This window comes from Pantherophis guttatus, chromosome 1, assembly GCF_059756535.1.
Source record: "Pantherophis guttatus breed Tessera chromosome 1, ASM5975653v1, whole genome shotgun sequence".
Taxonomy (NCBI): Eukaryota; Metazoa; Chordata; class Lepidosauria; order Squamata; family Colubridae; genus Pantherophis; species Pantherophis guttatus.
Window position 1 is genome coordinate 79060269 of NC_142063.1, and position 16870 is coordinate 79077138.

Genomic DNA, 16870 nt, shown 5'->3' on the forward strand with positions numbered 1-16870 from the left:
AGCTTACTGCAAGAACAGCAGAGATCTATCAGTTAACTATATGGCCCTCTACAATGGTGACATAAAGAGCTTTGACAAAGACATCATCTTTAAGAATGGTTGACCTTTATGTCTAGTCTTTTTTTTCCTGATTTTTACCCTAGAAATAGATTTACTGCTCATCTTGGCCACTGCAATGAAGTTGCATAAAACAGAACATCGTTTTAGAATGGGCTTGATTAACATGCATTGGCCACCAATTTGGCTGTGTGTCAAGGAGAGTGTACAACACACAAAACACATAAACCTTTACAGATAATACACAATCAATACCATGTCTTTAGCCACTGTTTTTTTCCCTTTGAGAATTATTTTCTATGGGAAAAATGTAAGGCATTCATTATTCCGTCTAATTAACAAGTTACTGAGTTGTGAAATAAGACCATTAACATAATATTTTGGTGATTTCAATAATACCAAAATGCTAAATAAGTCTGAAGTTCTTAATGAAATTTAATCATCCAGTCTACATTGTTGTAACCCAATTAAAGGTATCTTCACAGAGTTGATTAGCTTAGATTGCATAAAATGTTTCTATTATGTATTCTATTATTCATTTGCAATGTGCCCTTTATATGGGTCATCATAAAATAAACACCCTACAGGTAAGACGGTATCCTGACTACAGTTAATAATATCTCTGAATACAGTAGCATTTTAATACCCTCCTAAATGTTTGAAGATCCCAGAAGTCATTAACTATTCCTCCTAGTGGCTGGGCCATGGTTACTAAGGCTATTTCCTAAACATTTAGAGACCATCATGTTGTCTAATTCCTCTTTAATGTTTTCAAGGGGGAAAAAAAACCTTAATGTCCAGATTGTTACCCAGCCCTCCATACCTTCAATATTGCTAAACATTCCTCCATTCAACTGAACATAAATGTATTTATTTTCTCCCATATGATCATTAAACATCACAGTCAGGTTATGCCTTGTGTTTGTGCCCTTTGGCAATGAATTTGTCATAGCTGGAACCCTTGTTTCTAATAAGTCTTATAATTTACTTGTGCTGTTAGGCTAGGAAAGAGAAGAAAAAACTTACGGCCCACCAAATGGTGCTGAACTACGACTCTCAGAAGACTCACTATGTGTCATCAATGGTGAGAAATGAGCTAGGGGTATTTCAGCAACATCTGGAGGGCCTTCTGATTCACTTCTCCTGGCATAAATCCTCTCTGTGCTAAAATTTAAAAGCAGCTTATTCAGATTCTGTCTGCAAATACTTACAAAGAAAAGGAGGTTGAAGAGGAAAAGAAAATATTTTGTGACTTTCAAGCAGCCTGATGCCATCTTTCCTCTTCTTCTTCTTCAGATCTAGAAGTAGAAAGAACTAGATGAATAGCCATCCTTGACATTATTCTGCTCTTCTCACCCACCCTTATTTGCATACCAGATATGCCAACTAACTCAACATAGGATTCACATTGTCTTTTCCTTTTGGTATTTCTTTTCCAATCGATGGTTTGATCTGTTAAAAGGAAATGTTATGTTCCTCCTATTCAAAATTTGAGCTCGGAACTCAAAAAAGAAAGAAATCCCTTCCAACCATACACAAACAGAAATGAAACAGCTGTGCAATATGCCTTAGTTTGTGTTGATATTTCAAAGTTAGAGACCAATGCTGAATAGAGACAATGTGTATTTGTCTCATCTAGTCAATCATCAGAGACTTTCGCTTTCTATGACTCACCAAAAACTTACCTTTTCCATAGCTGTTAAAATAGGAAATCAGCTGGCAATTCTCATGACCCGTATTGAGCAACTAGAATCTGACAACATCCTTAATGACCTTCCACAACAATGCAACAGGAAATAAAACATGACAGTCTTAAGAGCAGCTAGCCCTTCAACCTGCAGCAGATCAGCTCAGAGCTTCCTTGTGTGAGATAACAATTCAGCAAAGGATAGTGGAATAAAGCCAGATATTATGCTCCAGTCTAAAACCTGCTTCTAATCCTGTTAGGTTATTTAGGTCAATACCAAGATCAGAATGGAATTGGAACATCTTTCTCCCCAGGCACTAGCACATTATATTATCTTACACATTATCTTATATGCTATATTACATATTATGTATTATATTCCATATTAAGGAGGAAAATGTTAAAGCAGGATAAACAAACGGAAACACGTTACTGAGAGTAGCTGAGTGAAGCATGAATGCAGATAAGACGCTGTAGGGTATGGTCAGCCTGTTTTCTAAAATTGCTATTTTCTATCTTAAGCATTTCAGAAACAGCTCTTCTTCTTTCCAAGATAAATAAGGGGAGGGGAAGGAAGAGAACTTTGGAAACATTTTCTTAAGTTTAAATTATATGCACATTGCAAAAAAGTAATTGTCCCATGTATTTTAGTAATGTAAGTATAACTGCTATTTATACAAGCAGAATTCGGTTGGGAGCTGGGCATCCACTCAAGATACTGCTTGAGCAAAATTCAAGTGAAGTTTGCAAATGCCACATTCAAGAATGCTCTTCCAAGTGAACACCCTTCAGCAAAAACCTTAAGCTCCCAGAGTTTCTAACCAGCAGTTACAACAACTTGGAATTCTGGGAATTGAAGTTCCAACATATCTGGAGGCTGCAAGGTTGGGCATCAAAATGGTCTCCCATAGAAGATGGTATAATAGGTTATTTTGTTTAGGACGCTAAATGTAGGGTTTCTGAATATATTTAACTCAATACTTGGAGTTCACACTATCATGCACATCTTGTTCATTTGGGCTTCATTAGAAAAACATTAGATGTTTTTCCAGTAGGTCGGAGGATGCACATTCACAATCTATTCATTCCGATTTTGTAATATAAACCCAGCTAGCCTTCTTTTTAGAAAACATACATCAATAAGACCAAACCCATAGCATGTTTTGCTGCTCCACCTCTTTCTTCTTACACCGTCTCGGCTTCCAAATAGTCTACTGAAAGAAGTGTAAAAAGATACTGTGGGAAAGAGAGGGAAGGGTCTGAGGAAATTTCCAGGTTTTTTCAATGGAAAAAAAAATAAAAGAATTTCAAAAGCCTCTGCTGAATAGATCCTCACGAACCCCAGGGAAATCCATCAGACAAAGCTACAGCAAACTATTAGCGCTGCATTATTAGTCCAAATTCCTGTTTCGCATGTTTAACATTCACCTGTTAATGCCCAGCTATCATGTCCTGCAACATGCACAATATTACAAGTGCAAAAGGCCAACTTTGGACTTCATGCACAAAAATTGGTATAAGCATCTGTCCATAGACCGAATTCAACTCAAGCTATAATCTGAAACTTTCCTAAACAGAATTAAATCATTGTGTCTCTTTAACAAACTATATTATCTTTAGCTCTAAATTATTGAAAGAACATCAGAAATCTATATCACTAGAAAGTCACATGTTCTTTTAACTATATTCAATTTACTGATTCCATGCCCAAAAGAGCCAACAACAACACAGGTCGCTAGACAACCTACACAAACAAGCATTCACAGCTACAGTCACTACTTATCCCTACTCCACTCTTGCCCACTACTACTACTACTGCTACTCCAACTACTTCTCATGAGGACTATTATTCCTACTCCTTGTGAGTTTTACTAGAGAAAATTATCTCTTTCTAGCTGTTTTACTTCCATACACAAACACCTCCTTGCCTCTCCTCTTTTTCACATACCAAGTTCTCTCAGCACAGCACATTGTCCTGCTAACTGGGGAAAGGCTTAAAGAGACAGGACAACACAGCACAGGTGCTAGCTATTTTCTGGGTAGCTTGCTCTTTCTCACCCAGAATCTGTGATATTATCAATCCACCAGTGGTGGGTTGCCCCCGGTTTGGACTGGTTTGTAAGAACTGGTAGTAAAACCGGCCGGAGGCTCTGCCCACTGACCCGGACATCATCAGGAAGCTTCTGTGCATGCACAGAAGAGGGCGAGCGCGTGCATGCGGCCCTGTTATGAACCAATAGTAAAGATAAGTAGAACCCACCCCTGCAATCCACCAATGAACAATACCATGATATATTACTGGGGTAGAGCCTATAACACAACTACTCTTCTATACACAAATTATTGTTGCCCCCCCCCCATATGAGGGGTCCAGTATACTGCAGGATCCAATCTGGGTTGGCTGCCTGGACCAAAGGTTTAGTCTTCCATGCTTTCAGACTCATGCTGGAGCTCACAGAACTTCTCTCTACCAGAATGTGTTCCACAAAATTCCTGCAACATTATCCTGGAATGTATATATTTGCCTTCATTAAATATATGCTTACATGCAGAAATAAGACATTCACATAATTTGGGGGGGAAAACTAAACAGAGAAACCACTGCACAAAGGCATTACCTTTCTCAAAGTAATTATTTTTATGATGGGAGCATCACATTTCTTATAATTACATCCTTTACTGTGAAAACTGGATTCCAATCAAGAAGGGAAATACCATTTCTTGCCAACTAAATTTTTGGAAACCTTTAATTGCTCGTATGTGTGTGCACACACATAAATACACACATTCATTTTCCATTCAGAAAGATTATTTTCCCTGTGTTAATAAAAAATCATATTTTGTTCTAATTTTCAAGTCAGTAAACAAGTTATCTGCTTGCCCCAGTAATCCCTTGGGAATGTCATTCAGCTGGCCCAGTGGGAAAATGAAATGGCTCTCTGAAACTCCACAAGTGCACAATGTTTTCTACAGTATGTGCATATGTTAGGTACACTCAAGAAGAAATTACTACATGAAAGGATCGTCTGAGCTTGTAGTGTCCTTACCCATTGTGCTCATGGCATTTTGTTTCTGTAATTGTATATACAGTAAGTCAATCCTCCCGGCCTTCCGTAAGAGCCTAAAGACCTGGCTCTGCCAGTTAGCTTGAGGTTCCAAAGACAAGATTTATAAACATAGCTTTGTCTCCAAGCTCTTTAATCAAGCTATTTTTTTTTTAAAGTTAGGGAAGAAAGACAACAAAATGAGTAAGTATGGCGATCTTTTGAATAAGCATTCTATATACTTTCCTTATACCTGCAGCAAACTAATAAGCAGTGGCAGAATTAATAATCTCCTTGTTTACTAATAGGAGTCAACCCATCCCTGGGGGCAATCCGCCAGGAAGTTTGTAGCTACCAATCAGATTAGGCTTGTCAAATACAGTCAAAATGAAATATCCGAAGACAATTCCAGTACATCACCGTTTTGTAATTAAAAGTATACGACATCAGAACTGTTTCATCATCTACCAATGAAACCTTCCTGTTAAGTCAGTTGCAAAAATGAATTGTGCCAACCATTCAGGAATTTTGAAGCTGGAGAGATTTTTAGTTTGAATTAACTGGATTTTATATTTGTAAGTCGGGTTCTAAATCAGAAGGCATAATGCCTGCTACAGTGTGGCACCTGGAGGAACATACAGAGATCGTAACTGCTATTCTAAACCCCAGTTCCACAAGCCACTTTGTTTTGTGAAGGAAAAAGAATTTTGCAGAATTGTATGCAAAAAGTTAGACATCTGGTCAAATTGTATTTATCCCTGCATCCCTAAAAGAATAGAAGCTGATAGAATCTATATAAATTCACAAATTTGAATGTATACTTAAGCTGTTTACAGGCAGAAATAAGAATATAGCAGGTGTAGAATTTAGACACTGTTTCAGTTAATATTCTGCAACAACTCTTTTACAGAAAGAACAAGTTCCAATGTCCCAAAGATGCTTTTTCAAGAATCAAAAGTATCTTTAGGACAACCATGACCTGGATGACTAAGAATCTCCATAGACATTTAACAATTTCCAATCTATTTCTGAAATAAACCAGAGACTTTCTATTCTTTTTTTCTATTTTTATTTTTTGCAACCTTTTATTTGCAGTACTGTTCTAAATCAGAAATATTCTTAAAACATTTGCATGCACTGTGTTGAGATTTTTTCCAAGATCATGACTTGGACAGTGTAAAGGTAAAGGTTCCTCTCGCACATACGTGCTAGTCGTTCCCAACTCTAGGGGGCGGTGCTCATCTCTGTTTCTAAGCCAAAGAGCCAGCACAGTGTGATGACAATTCCATGATCATGTGGCCGGCATGATTAAATGCCGAAGGCATAAGGAACGCTGTTACCTTCCCACCAAGGTGGTTCCTATTTTTCTACTTGCATTTTTACATGTTTTCGAACTGCTAGGTTGGCAGAAGCAAGTAACGGAGCTCACTCCATTATGCGGCACTAGGGATTCGAACTGCCAAACTGCCAACCTTTCTAATCGACAAGCTCAGTGTCTTAGCCACTGAGCCACCACATCCCCTTTGGACAACTGTAGCCTTATACAATTCCCTATATCTGAATTATTCCTCCTGCTGTTTCTTGGCAATGACTTCTCCGTTTGTTCTTCAGGTAGCACCTGAAATGTGTAAGCTTGAGATGTTCAATTGCATGTAGAATAGCTTTCAGAAAATCATACCGTGTTTCCCTGAAAATAAAACTCTGTCTTATATTTTTTTTGAACCCTGAAATAAGCACTTGGCCTTATTGCCATGCGCTTAAAAGCCTGATTGGGTTTATTATCAAGGAATGTCTTATTTTGGGAGAAACAGGTAAGTAGAGGGTGGAAAGGGATTCACATAAATGCCTTTATACAATTAACGTCCTCTTACTGGCTTCTCCCCTAATTAGGGTCAAGAGTGCCCCCAAAAAGCACATGAGTACTTAAAAAAAAAAAAAGCTAAGAGATTTATTACAAAAAAAAAAGCTAAAGAGATTTCTCATAGCATAAGGACTTTTTCCCCTGACCAACAGGGGAAACAGGTGTAATAGCTTCAGCTAGAAGCATAATCTTCATTTACAATAATAAAAAAAAAAGAAATAAAAAAGGCCCATTGGCAGTAAAGGATGATGTTCATAGCACTCCAGAAACATATTTCAATTCTTAATAATCTATAGCATGAGTCCCCGGCCCTCGGGCCGTGGACTGCTACCAGGCCATAGCGTGGTGGGGATTGGGCCATCAAAGCGGTGGGTGAGCATGCAAAGGTTCATTCGGGCATGCGCAGGATTTAGGTTTCACCCATGAAACCATTCCCCCCCCTGCCCCGCTTCTGAAATGGCCAAAACTGCTGCTGCCACCAGGCCACTGAACCAAAAAGGTTGGGGGGACCTCATCTACAGCATAAATCTGATCATATTGCTACATATAGAATAAATCCAAAAGGAAGGATTCACTTTTATGCCAAAGTAAATCCCCCAGTCTAAATAGTACAAAGCAAGCTGAATAGAGAATCAAGGAGAGGAACCGGTTTTACATATGGGAAATAGATATGAAGAACTAGTTTCTTTTGCATGAAGTTGTTCATGCAAGAGTCATCAAACTAAAAAAACAAAAATAGTTGACAAAGAAAGATTGGGAAAGAATAATACTTATCATTCTTCACAGCTATTTTTATTCCCGTGGATAATGTGTCACAAATGGAAAAGTTTACTGTATGTTATACCATAGCTTTGTATATTTTTTCCTCCTCTAAAAAATTTTAATTCTTAAGTCCCAATCACACTGAAAGATCTTCCACACTCTCATTCCAGTGAGCTAATAAGTTAACTGTGAATCTGGACTGCACTAAAGGATGACAGCGGACTATTTTCTCTTTGCAAGCAGAAAAATGTCTTGATCAAGAAATTCTATTTAAACATTGTAAAAATGCAAACTTGAGTTACCGTATATTGTTCCTGCCCTGAACTGGAATCTTTCCGCACCCAGAATACATATTTCCACTGCCGTCTACCCACTCCTAGATATGTAATCTCTTGGAAAGTCCCTCATGCCAATTATTAAACAGAGACAGACAGACAGAGAGACAGGCAGGCAGGCAGGCAGATAGATAGGCAGGCAGGCAAAGCCTTGAATCCACAGCATATTCTCTTTAAGACAGGAAAGCCAAAATAGGGTTCTTGCCCAGGGTATATTTAAAGTGCTATGCACCAATCTTATAATTATATTGGCAGACAATTTGCTGCCCCTCTCCCCCTACCGATTGTTATCTTGCAACAGGAAGAACCAAATTGTGGTGCTTGGATAAATCGATAAAAGAGACTAGTGGATTTTTTTCCTGGCTTTCTCCCTCCAATAAAACAGTACCAGCTGTTACAAAAACAACCAAGTTGAGAAATAGGAAAAGCAAACAAACAAATAAATTTCCAATCACTCTTCTTAAATGGTTTGAGATTGAAGCAAACTTAGGAAGCTGAATAGACCAGCAGATTTAACTAAGGTAGGAAAACTGGCTTCCCACAGCTGATCAGGCCAAAGAAGAAGACAGTGAATAGAATAGGGCAGCTTTTTCAAAGCCCCAAAACTGCTGATCTTGAGGATTTCCAAGTATATTCTTACCACCTTTCCCAGTCCCATCAGATGATCCCCAAACTGGGAGAGATGGGAAGAGGAGGAGAGAGGAAGCTAAAGGAACAAGTAGAAGGAATATGGGACACAATAGTAAAGAGTTTTCTACTGAGGTACAAAACCAAACAGGGTGATGCAGCAAAAAACAACAAAAAAAGTTTTTCCCCATTGCATTGTGCAACCTCTCTGCCCTATGACATTGTCAGTTGAACAGCAATATTTGTTGCACTGAGCAGCTGCTGACAGGCATGGGGAACAGTGAATGATTCTTCAGGAAAGAGTCACCAACTACATTACACAACCCATGGGAAGCCCAGTCAGTCTATTTTTAAACATGGATTGAGCACTTTTAACCTATCAGCTGATAGGGTAACTTGGATTACACTAGATTGCCCCAATGTACAGAACTGAGATTGCCCCAATGTACAGCCCTTCTCCTGGGTGTGTCATCTGTTAAATGGGCTACTTTCTCAACAGCACTAAATTGGTGGGGGAAAGTTTCCTCCTGTGTTATTGCATAGTTGTTATACAGAATACCCAATTTGAAAGAACCAGTTTTCCTACTCTGCAAAACAAAATAGCCCTAGAGGACAGGGCTCAGAATGGAATGGGTATGCCATCATCAGACTTAGTAGCTAATAAAATCTGGGCCAATTGTACCCATTGGGGCTTCATTTTATTATGCCAATGACAGATCAATCAAAGCATGTCAGATTGCAACCACTATAAAAAATGTGTGAGAAGGGAAAGCATTGCTTTAACACTGTGGTGACACAATGGTTAGAATGCAGTACTGCAGGCTACTTCTGCTGACTGCCAGCAATTCGATGCTCACCGGCTGAAGGTTGACTCATTTCGATCCTCACCGGTACTGTTTTTTTCTTTGTAAAAAACTTTTTTAAAAATAAAAATTAATTAATCAACTTGAAACCTGATGGACAAGTCATGTTGGGATTTTCTTCATTTAATTCTCCAGAATTAATATTCTCAAGAGTTTAATTGCTTCGCTGCTCGTAACAATTTTTTGTTTTGCTCAAAGAAGACACATAAGCCACACCGAACCATGGCAGAAGACTGTATTTTCACTTCCATCCTTCCGAGGTCAGTAAAATGAGGACCCAGTTTGTTGGGGGCAATATGCTGACTCTGTAAACCACTCAGTGTGCTGTAAAGCACTGTGGAGTGCTTGTCTAAATGCTATTGCTATTAACAGAGATACAGCTAAGGATGACTTAAGGTTGCCTCAGGCATGGACTGGAGATCATATGGCTGAAACAGCAGGAAGATACTTCATATCTACAGACTCCTCACATCCTGGACATAAATTGTTTCAACTTCTACCCTCAAAATGATGCTATAGGGCACTGCACACCAAAACAACTAGACACAAGGACAGTTTTTTCCCAAATGCCATCACTCTGCTAAACAACTAATTCCCACAATGCTGTCAAACTATTTATTAAGACTAAGTATTACTATTCTTCTTCCCTTCCTTCCTATTACCTATCTCCTCCCACTTATGACTATAACCATGTTGCTTGAATTTTTACAATTTATATTGTTCTGTTTGTTTCCTAGTATGATTTGATTGCTTACTAATAACCTATGACTATCACTCAGTGTTGTATGTTATGATTTTTGATGATTTTTTTCTTTTTCCTTTTATGTACACTGAGAGCATATGCACCAAAGACCAATTACTTGTGTGTCCAAACACACTTGGCCAATAAAGAATTCTATTCTATTCTATTCTATTCTATTCTATTCTATTCTATTCTAGTCTAGTCTAGTCTAGTCTAGTCTAGTCTAGTCTAGTCTAGTCTAGTCTAGTCTAGTCTAGTCTAGTCTACAGTGGTTTGATGCAAGTAAGGAAGGGCGCTGACAAAGATCTTGAGCATCAAATCTCAATTATGGAATGGCTTTATCACGTGTAAAAAGAGAAAGGTTTTTTCCTATGGGTTAAACTATGTAGGTTACATAGAAATAGTCAATATGAAAAATCTTACAGGGATAAGACCGTTATTTCTCAGTTCGTCAACTCAGTATAATTGCCTACTGAATTATAACAAGGTAATGCTGACATAATTACACTTTTTTTCCTAATTTCCAGTTTTTTCTAATCATCAAAACCACAAATCATAAGTACATTTTTCCCCATTTCATGCAAAAAGACCGGGTTTCCAATCAAGCATAAATGTAGCTATCAATTCTTTTCTAATCATATTCACCAACAATTCCTCCATTGTGGGTAGTGTTGAACTTTTTCATTTTTGAGCATCTCACTGCAGTTATAAAAAATGTCCCATGATATTTTTTATTTATTTTTTTGTAGTTGCTTACCCATTAGCTTCAAAAAAAGTTTCTGGTTTCAATTGTACTTAACCTTTAAAATCTAATTTAATATTCACAATTCATAAATTCTTCATTTAATCCTCCAGAATTAATATTCTCAAGAGCTTAATTGCTTCACTGATGGTAACAATTTTTTGTTTTGCTCAAAAAAGGCACATAAGCCACACAGAATCCAGTCAGAAGACTGCATTTTCACTTCCTACTATAGAATGTTCTGCACAGTTTATAACCACGATGTTGGCTATGTGAGCTGATTTAATCCCATGCACAAAAGTTTAAACCCAAGAGGTAATTTGTTCGCCCCATTTCCTTAACTACTATTGTAACATTAAAAGGCTTAATCCCAACATATCTTGCGTCCAAGTTTCAAGTTGATTAATTAATTTTTATTTTAAAAAGATTTTTTACAAAGTAAAAACAATACAGATTTAAACGAAAAAGAAAGGAAAGAAAGAAAGAAAGAAAGAAAGAAAGAAAGAAAGAAAAAAAGGAAAAGTGTAAAGTAAATAGAAAAGAAATGAAAGAAAAAAGACCAAGAAAGAAAAAAAGTAAAATATATTTTTTACATCAGAATTGCCAAATAACAGAGTTGGGAGGGGACCTTGGAGGTCTTCTAATCCAATCCCCTGCTCAAGCAGGAGAACCTATACCAGTGATGGCTAACCTTTTTGCCGTCGTGTGCCAAAAATGGGGAAAGCGCGGGGCGACACTCTCATGTGCCCACACACATAATTCAATGCGCCCAGTGCATGCGCACACGATCCCACTGTGCTCCCCTGCTTTTGGCACGCGACAGCAAAAAGGTTACCGGTGGGCCCAGTAGGCCCATTTTTTTCTCTCCTCAGGCTCCAGAGGCCTTCCCCATCCCTCCGGAGGCCCTCCGGAGGCTGGAAATGGCCTGTTTCCTGACTTCCGGTGGGCTTGGAAGGCCCGAAAATCAGCTGGCTGGCACACACATGTGTGCTGAGCTGAGGTACGGCAATGCTCACGTGCCCACAGATATGACTCTGCGTGCCACCTGTGGCACACGTGCCATAGATTCGCCATCATGGACCTATACCATTCCAGATAAGTGGCTGTCCAGTCTCTTATTAATTTAATTTAAATAAATTTAAATGCACTTATATTTTATCCTCTTTAAGATTACATCTTAGGTCTCTTCTTTCCACATTCTACTTTTTCTAATTATCAAATCATAACTTCATATTTTTTAATGTTTTTATCAAAAAAAAAAAGTCCATAAAGTGTTTCCAACCAGTGACACTGAAATTATACATTAAATGTCAGCACTGTCCCAGGGCCACATAGCTTAGAGGATGTTTTCTTAAAAATCCAAGTGTAAGCACTGATAGGTAGTGTTATCATCACCTAGGTACCATATCGAATCACCTAGAAGCACCATATTCTTGAGCCAGGACTAAAGTCAGTCCTATTCACTGTTCAGTGTGGTTAAATGTTTACATGCATCTTAACATCCAATGAAATAACTGAGTCACATATACTGCCAAAGATATAGGAGGCTATATCTACATCAATCCAAGGGCAGTCTTTATATATTTAATATTTCCAGCTTGCGTGATTTAAAGGGAAATGTGACATTAGAATCAAACATTAATCAAAAGTAGGGTCGATAAAAATCAATGATTTTTTTAAAAAAATAAAATCAGATTTTTTTTATTTAAATCAGATTTTTTTTATTTAAATTGGATTTTTTTAATTTTTATCGAATTTATTTTAATAAAAAACTTTTGGGGTAAAAATCTATCGTAAGATAGTTTTCTATTTAAGATACATAAATAACTTAGTTTATTCAGCATGAAATGGAGCTTAGTTATGTAGCATGAGGCTGTATATTCTGCAACACTGGGACTATCGGTGAGTCAACAGTGGGTCAAAGGAGTAGCAGAGATGACAGTTGCTCTTTAAAAATTATGATTTAAATCGAGTTGATTTAAATCAAGCCTTTTTACTAGTGATTTAAATCATGATTTAAATTGTGATTTAAATCAACTCAATTTAAATCAAATCCATCCTGATCAAAAGCTTAAAAACACTGCAAGCACTAGATTTCTGGATTCTTCCATGTTACTTTTCACTAACCAACCTCCAATAATGGCCTCCATCCTCATTTTTCTCCCATCTCCTTGCCCTAATTCAAACACCGCAACTTCTGACATCAGTATTCAATTTTGTCTAAAGCAGCACAAGCTATGTCATGTCGTTATGCTGAGCAGAAGTTGTTGTTCAGTTGTTTTATCAAGCTAAATGGGAAATTTCAGATTTTTTTAAACAAAGAAAACAAGGAAAACCTTATTAGCGGCATCACGTTGATGAACAGATTTTTATACTCACTGGGAATGGGAACAGAGTGGAGCTTATTACTGAGTAGTTGGGTGATCCTAATGCACTAAGTAGAACAGCATGAATACATTGGTTTTTTAAAGAACTGGCGAGTTTCATAACCAAGTCCCGACACTGATTTTTTGACATTATCCTAAGTCTCCTCTACCATTTGTTGCACCATGGTTGAAAAGCCACAAGAGCATTTATCACTTTGACCGGACGAATCTAAGCAGATGGAGCTCTGGCTAAGTGAGGGGCTGGGGAAGAACATACATATGGTGTCAAGTACCACAGGAATTTGGCAACTGAAGAAGAGGCTGGATTTATACAAGGAAGTACATATGGAGAACTGGGGTGGGAGGGGTGGGAGGGATTCCAAGGGCTCCAGACAGGCATATGTGATGTTGCATTTCAGTCCAGATTGTCTGGAGATGGGCTAACCAAGAACAAAAGCAGGCTGGGTGGCCTCTTCCAATTGCACAGAGCATTATGCTTTAAATTTGTAACATGGAGATCACATGCCCACCAAGCCTGAACAGAATCAGATTTGCGCAATTCCAACTTGAAACTGGGCTTTTTAAGAGGTGTGAGGACTGTAATCTCAAAAGTTATGGCTCCCTTTATTATTCCTAAATTCATATAAGCCAGTAAGTCCAAGTCGGTAGAGAACTATAAGGAGTACCTAGGATTCTCAGGTTCTTCAAAATGAGCTAACAGGGATACATTTTGTTTCTTGTAGCTGAAGGATGGAATAACACCAAAAGATCCATGAGGCAACAAAGGATGGCTTGGAATGGCTGCAAAAAACTTCTACAACTGAATATGCAAAAATAAAATATAAAAAAAAAATATTTGAGGCATTTTGCATAACTCTTCAGCCCAAAAGGTTCCCAGAGAGGTTTTTTTTAATGGCGCATTCTTGCTCTCAAGCTTACAATGTAATTGACCCAGTATAAAAGGAAAAGAGATTGGGAGGGAAAAAGAAATAAGCATGTTCAAGCATTTGTTCCTAATTTAGCCTTTTGGCAATTCACACTGAGGAAATTGATGCCATCAAGAATGCCAGAGAGTAGAGAGCTCCAAGGATGAGGCGATAAGAGAACAAAAAACACGTCTAGTACAAACTTCTCTGATGTATGTATCCAAATCAAGAGTTGTATCTACTACCTCTAGTCGATAAATAGCTGGAAATATCCACATTTTCCCACATCTGAATAGACTTAAATTCTGCATTCACAGGGTTCTAACACTAACAACTAAGAGGCACTTCACATCTATTCCATCTTCCCTTTGACAGGTTGGAGGGTTTTTTAGAAATTAAAAAAAAAAGAGTCGGGTACTTAGATGATTTTGGCAAACTAAGCAGGTTTGGATATCAGGAACAGCAGACCATCAGAACATTCCAGTGCTTTAGGCTAGACTGGAAATCAGAAAATTATCCCCAACATAGGTTAATGGCAAATCGTTTCCCTATTATTGCCAAGAAAAAAATATGAATGCATCCATGAAATCCACAGGAATTCAGCTTGAGTTGAAGGAGACTCATAAAAAGTGGAAGACCTGGAAAGATTATACATAGAAAGCAGCCTCATTTGGATCCTCTGTAAAATTCTGGGGTTGCCTAACAAAAGCCTAGTCTAAAAGCATCCAGAGGTTTTTATAAAAGCTTTCCTGTGTATGTTCAAAACCAATTCTCCAATCTATTGTCTATCTGTTGGCAGAAGTATTTATTGCCTGGAACTATGCTACCCATCAACATGGTGAATGTTCTCCTCTACTAAGAGCACAAAACGCTTAAAAGCACCACAAGAAACCATGGCAAGAACTTCAGGACCTCTTATTCTCCACAGTTAATGTATCCCAAGCACCTAGTGATGCTAGAACTAAGTAAGATTTTTTTTGCCTAACATGCTCTAAAAGCAAGGCTGCCTTCAAAACTAACTAAAAGCACTCTTTAGTACAGAATGAGATTTGGATATTTTCAGGGTTAAATCATACTATACCAATTTAATACCAACTAGGTCACGCGTGTCAAACTCGCAGCATCATGTTGCTGTCACGTGACGTATCACAACATTTTTCCCCTTTGTGGAGCTCGGGTGGGAGTGGCCTGAGTGTGGCGCAACCCACCTGCTGGCCACCAGTTTGACACCCCTGACCTAGGCCAACACCATTCTAGGTTCAATTTAAATTGCCGATATTGGAAGCCATAAATGGCTATGAAACTGTTCATTGAAAGATCATCAATGTCTAATTGAATCCACATAGAAGTTAAGCATGGCCATGGAGGCCTGCATCTACACCTGTTAGTTTGGAATGTCAGAGGTTTTTCAGTGGTTGACTGATATTTGAAGCAGTCTTTCTATGGTAGGCTGGCAGCTACTTTGTTTTTAAACTGTTTTTTTTTTTTTTTTTTGTTGAAACAGTAAGATGGAAGTTTTTGAACCATCAGTTATAATATGGGCAGGGGTGGGTTCTAAAATTTTTTACTACCGGTTCTGTGGGCATGGGTTATTTTGTGGGCGTGGCTTGATGGTCATGTACAATTATTTAGGATTTAGCAGAGGTACTGGTCTACCAGGCTTTTAACTGCTTGCAGAGCTGTACCGATCTACCCATTTATTTTTGCAGGCACTGGTCTACCCATTTATTTTTGCAGGCACTGATCTACTCATGTATTTTTGCAGGCACCGGTCTACTCATTTGTTTTCTTTTAACACTGATCAGCTGTAGGGCGGGCCCTTTGAAGCCCCCTGGCAAGAGTTTAAACAGTTTTTTTCCCTCTAGCCATCAGCTGGGACTCAGGAGGCAGCAATAGATTGGGGGTGGGGCCAAATAAAAGGTAAGAATAATGCGGGGAGTGGGGGGGAACGGGGGGGCAGAACCGGTTCGGTGACGTTATATCGTCACCACTACCGGCTCGGGAGAACCAGGCCGAACTGGGAGGAACCCATCACTGAATATGGGTATTAGTTGCCCCATTCAAAATGGTTTTATATAGTTTTTATGCAATCATTTAAAACATTTTACTACTTTAAATGAAAGAAAGAACCAAAAAGATTTTGTTTTGGAAGGTGATATCTGTACAAGTTATGTACCTTGAGACATTTATTCCCCATAATCAACAGCCTCAAAATTTATGATAAGAGTTTCAAAACCACAGGCACACATAATGACTACCAAGAATTAACTGGATAAAACGAGAACCAGTACAGGGTAGGGCAGCTGAGAGATCCAGGAAGGCCTACTTATGTTACCACTTCATCACAAGAAGGGGAAAAAATGAGAGCCAAAAATATGTGAAACATTTATTTCCTTATATCTATCTATCTATCTATCTATCTATCTATCTATCTATCTATCTATCTATCTATCTATCTAGGAATTTCCAGATCAGATGCAATTTGCTGAAACCAATTACATTGATTGAGTCAGCAGATTCTTTTCACAATGGAGCATGTTTATTAGGTCAGAATGAAGTTGCAGCAAGGAGCAAGAGGGTTTAGAGAAGAACTTCTAGCCCCAGAATTAGCTATATATAGCTTGGAAGAGAAAGGCATGTTCAGTAAGGTGTACAAATGACTGTAATAGTACTTAGGAACTGTAATCCTAGGGATACTTATTTTTTTAAAGCTGCACTCATCAAACATGGAGAAATTCTACTATGGTGGAAGAATGAATAAAGCACCTATTTATTTGGCCTATAAGATTAGATGCTGCATGAAGTGAATCTGGGGAATTAATTGTTAAACAGGGAAAAATACCAAGAAAAGGTAACGT

At 38.2% G+C, this 16870-nt stretch overlaps 1 protein-coding gene across 1 annotated transcript in view; it reads right to left on the reverse strand.

The window, feature by feature from the left end:
• CD82 (CD82 molecule) overlaps positions 1-16870 on the reverse strand; it is a 74102-nt gene that overhangs the window by 37248 nt on the left and 19984 nt on the right. Inside the window, exon 2 of the mRNA XM_034417411.3 lies at positions 1269-1355. Coding sequence (XP_034273302.1) covers positions 1269-1331 — 63 coding nt within the window. The 5' untranslated portion in view covers positions 1332-1355. The remainder of the gene's footprint in view (positions 1-1268; positions 1356-16870) is intronic.